The sequence below is a fragment of the Oncorhynchus clarkii genome, unplaced genomic scaffold (genome assembly GCF_045791955.1).
Source record: "Oncorhynchus clarkii lewisi isolate Uvic-CL-2024 unplaced genomic scaffold, UVic_Ocla_1.0 unplaced_contig_6758_pilon_pilon, whole genome shotgun sequence".
Taxonomy (NCBI): domain Eukaryota; kingdom Metazoa; phylum Chordata; class Actinopteri; order Salmoniformes; family Salmonidae; genus Oncorhynchus; species Oncorhynchus clarkii.
Genome location: NW_027261002.1, coordinates 1478 through 6136, shown reverse-complemented (window position 1 = coordinate 6136; position 4659 = coordinate 1478). Strand labels below are relative to the sequence as shown.

Genomic DNA, 4659 nt, shown 5'->3' with positions numbered 1-4659 from the left:
CTGGATTAGCACATTACTGCCACCTTCGGAGTTTGAAAGTAGAGACAGGACTAAAACAACTATTCTAAACAAAACATTACACTGCACGAGAGCTTACACACACAACCAATATTTTTCATAGAATTTTTAATTGTTAAACATAATAGCCTTACCCCCCAAAAATTGAATAAATCTTGACAACCCACGTTTGCAGAGCAGCCTTTGATGAAGTAGTAGGTTTAATAGCAATAGGGTCATCATTTAGTGACTTGGAGCAGTTTTTCATTCAATGCACTGAACAAGCATGATAACTCCACATTCATTTTCAGGGGGAATGTTTTAATATGTTCACATCACACCAAGAGACAGTTTACATCAGGATATTATTACAAAACAACAATGTTTACCGTGCACGATGTACAAAATTCATTATATCAATATTTTACCAACACGATATAAACAGAATACAGTGTCCATTAATTATTCAAGACTTAATCCTGCGTTCTACTGTGGACACTCTGGTGCCTCATTAGGTTCCCGAGCACAGAGAAACTCTTCCCGCACTGAGTACAGCTGAACGGTCTCTCTCCGGTGTGGACGCTCTGGTGCACTTTGAGGCTACAGGATTGTGAAAACCTCTTGCCGCATACGCTGCAGCCAAACCGCTTTTCTCCTGTGTGAACACTCATGTGTCTCTTGATGTGGCTGGACTGGGAGAAGCGCTTCCCGCATTGGGAACAGCTAAAGGGTTTCTCCCTGGTGTGTATTCTCTGGTGGGTCTTGAGCTGGTGCAGGTGGAGGAACTGCTTGTCACACTGGGTGCAGCTGAAGAGTTTCTCCCCCATGTGAATTCTTTGGTGCAGTGCGAGGTCTAGCGAGTTGGAGAACAGCCGTCCACATTCCTGGCAGTTGACCAGTCTGTTTGAGAAGAGGCGGCCCCCTTGTGTCGAGTTTGAAGGGCTGACGAAACCATCGTCGCCGGGATACGGACAAGAGGTCAGCTCCTCGCCTCCAGCGCCGTCTCCTCGGTGGTGAGTCTGTATCCCGGCCATTTCCGACGGAGAGAAAAAATAGTCTAAGGAGGTATCGAATCCTTTTACATCCGATTCGCTGGACCTGCGCCCTTCCGATGACTCGCTCTCCCTTAAGTTAACGTTGCTCTGAGGACAGACGTTTGTGCTGTTCCCCAGCTGAATACCCTCCCTGTTTTTCCCAGGGATGTCAACTCCACACTGAGCAGCCAGGCCCATTCCAATATCCCTCCCTTTTGTCCAGGAGGGCATTCCTGCCTCCATTTTAAGAGTGTCAACTCCTCCGGCCTCCTGCTTCCAGCCCAGTGAGGCAGAGGAAGCCATACTGTCACACAAGGTTGTGACCCCACTCGGAGTCAAGGGCGGCTGGGCATCAAGTGGCTTAGTAGAGTCCGTTTCCACCAAATAAGAACAAGATGGATCAAGCATGTCTCTACCATCCTCTATGCGAGAGAGGCCAGCTGCTGTATGACTCTCTCTCTGATATGTCACACAGTCCGAGCTGTGTGTGTGCTGGCTTGCCGTGCTGTGCCCGTTCGCGGTCTGTTGGAGCCTCTGGTTGTCGCCGTCCCGCTTCTCCTCAGCTACCTCCACAGGTGAAGTTTCTGCATTCAGGATTTGATCGTTCACAGCAACAAGAGACCGAGACACACTAACTGAGGACAAGAATGAGAGAGAGAGAAGATAACAATAATTTCATGATGCGATTGTATACTTTTTGTAACTAGACCATTATGGCCCCATCCTATTGGTAAGTGTGGTACCTACTCAGTCTCCTGGGTTGCTGGTTGTGCTTTGAGCCACAGTCCCTCAGCTCCTCTTCCAATTTCTCTTCTTTTACAACCACTACCTCAGGATGCTCAGTCGTGTCAAGGTTCTGCAAAACAAGAGGAGGAATTGGACTCAACTCTGTCCTGCTGTATCCTCAAGTTCACTCCAGGAATAACCACACAGTCTATAAGTACAGTTGGAGTGCGCTCTTAAATAATTCCCCATTTATTCTAAAATAAATTGAAATACATTTTTGTCTAACTTTTGGTCACCACACCTTATTGGATTTTCAACATTGATTCTGCAATGTTATTTTTGTAAACTTAGTTTTCATTGGCCACTCCAGAACAGTCCAGCGCTTCTTCTTGAAGCATTCCAAGGTGCTTTTTGTGTGTGCTTGAGGTTGTTGTCCTACTGGAAGAGGACCTTCAACAAAGACACTGAGTTGAACATTGCATTCCAAAACACCTTGATAATGTCTTGCAAACATTTAAGGCCCCCAGTACCAGAAGCAGCAAATGAACCCCACAGTATTGTCAAACCGCCCCCATCATTGATTGTGGGGAGGGTGTTCTTTTCTTTGAATGCTTTGTTTGGTTTTTGGTAGACATAAGAAGATCACACTGCTGAAGGAGACACAAAATGCCTGATTTAACTTACCAAAATCCACCCAAATGTTCTGTTGACCAATAAAAAAAAATGGAACTCTTTGGCAATACAGATCAGCTCTGTGTTTACTGACAACCAAATGAAGCATTCAATGAAAATAACACCCTCCCTACCTCTGGTAGTGCGCAAGCCATCATGACATCAGCAGATTCAGGTGTTTTGTAGTCTAATGTTAAACCCAGTGTCCAAAAACTGGGTCTCTGTTGAAGGTTATAGGTCTTCCAGCAGGACAACAAGCCCAACCACACACACACACAAAAGCAAACAGTAATGGTTAAGAAGAGAGGCTGGAGTGTTCTGGAGTGGCCAGCAAAGTCCAGATCTGAATCACCTCAAAAACCTAAGGCGAGATCTAAAAACAGCAGTTGATGGCATCCCTCCAATATTAAACAATTATAGCAGTTCGCGGCTGAAAAGTGAGCCAAATTGTCAGTAGAAATGTGTGGAAAGCTCATTGATGGCTACAAGAAGCGCTTGTCTCCAGTTATCTTGGCCAAAGGCTGTGCAACCAAGTACTAGCTCCGGGGTGCCAATAATTTTCTCCATGCCGTCGTTTTTACTTTTTTAAATTAAAATGTACAAAAATAAGCCATGTGGAAAATCTGGTGATCAAAGTACTTATTTAATAAATGGGGAACTATTTAAGAAAAGTGCAAGAGTGCTGATATATTTGTCTGCAACTATATCAGATATGTAACTTAAAATCCATTAACCTCTTCACTGACAGTCCTAGTGCTCCTGTCCCCCAACACCACGGATCCTCCATTTCTCCTTACACTGGGGGACTGCTTCTCTTCGACTTGATCTATATCGGAGTGGAAAAACAATAGATCCATGACATGCACGGCATTGAGAACATGCAGTCCACAAATAATATTTCCTGCACCAAAACTCAATGTCTATCATTGCATTGGTAAACTATAGAAACTCACCTGTTCCTTGCGCACCAAAACAGCTCGACAATGGGGGTACGATGTTTCTTTTGACAGATCGTTCCCTAGAACGAACCTCCACCAGGTGTAGTTTGTTCTTCAAAGCCTGGTTTTCGCTCTGAGTTCTCGATATTTCAAGGCGCAACACGGCATAGCCATCGTCTACAAGTTGGCAGATTTCTGCCACTGCCGCGTTAGCCAATACCTCCATGATGGAGGCGAGCTGAGAGTGAAAAGGTACAGAATTCGACATTATCGCTTAACGTTATTTCACTCAAAGCTTACACATTAAGTGTATTGGATGAATGGTTTGTAGAGTAAAAGTACCATGTCATCAAAAAGCACTAACTACATTTATGTGAAAATCTTCGGCGATATTGTTTGTGTTCAGCTCGCTAGCCGTTAACATGTCATTGTTTACTTCCGGGTGGCAGAGGTCATGACGTTAGTCTACCGTAAATACCAGTTTATCGACCAAATTGATTTAGGATGCCGTTCTACTCGGATTCCGCTTCCCTCTATAGGAGAACTCACCATGTCACAGAAGTAAACACATTCAGTTCCAGGTGGAGAAAGTTGCTCTGTATTTACAAATCAGTAATCGCTCACTCATTCCATAGTTGCCCTGTTTATAAAATGGAAACATAAGTCTGGATATGTTTTTATTCAAATACGACAAGCTATTTAACAATGAAGCCTAAATCATGCTTTTCAAACAAAAGGAAAAATCACATTTTGCCAAAGCCAAAAATATGAGGGAAAAAATGAGACATTAAAACCAAAAATTCTTACACTTAAAAATGTTCATTCAATTACAGCCATTTTAATTGGGTCATGTTCAGTGAAGAGCATAAATGGTAGCTGACATTCTCAGACAGAACACACGTTAGACATCATCACCACGATCATTGTTCAACTCAGGTTGTGGGACCTGAACTTACCAACCAAAGGCCTTCAGGTCGCTGTCCATACAAGATCAGAACACGGCTGCGCCACCTTTAGAGGGTGCTTTTCAAGCTGGTGTTTTTTAAGCTGGTACTGACTTTTAAAGCCCTTGTTGCACTCTGAGCAGCTGAAGGGCAGGTCTACCTTGTGTCTGAGCTGATGTTTGGTGAAAGGTGATTTGAGCCTAAATACCTTGCCACAGACGTCGCAGGTATAGTGTTTCCTTTGTATTTTTCTATGTATAAACATGTGAGAGCGCATGCTATTTTGAGTCGCCCAAGTTTTTCCACATATTTCACAAGTGTATTGTATCGGTTCATTCCTTATGGGTG

At 43.8% G+C, this 4659-nt stretch overlaps 1 protein-coding gene across 1 annotated transcript; it reads right to left on the bottom strand.

Annotated features, from left to right (window-relative positions):
• Positions 1 to 301: 301 nt before the first annotated feature.
• Positions 302 to 3814, bottom strand: LOC139403140 (uncharacterized). Its single transcript, XM_071146848.1, has 4 exons — positions 3383 to 3814; positions 3164 to 3255; positions 1779 to 1887; positions 302 to 1666 (listed from the first exon to the last, which is right to left on the bottom strand). The coding sequence occupies exons 1-4, from the start codon at positions 3633 to 3635 to the stop codon at positions 471 to 473; spliced, it is 1650 nt and encodes a 549-aa protein (XP_071002949.1). The 5' UTR covers positions 3636 to 3814; the 3' UTR covers positions 302 to 470.
• Between the last annotated feature and the right edge of the window lie 845 nt (positions 3815 to 4659).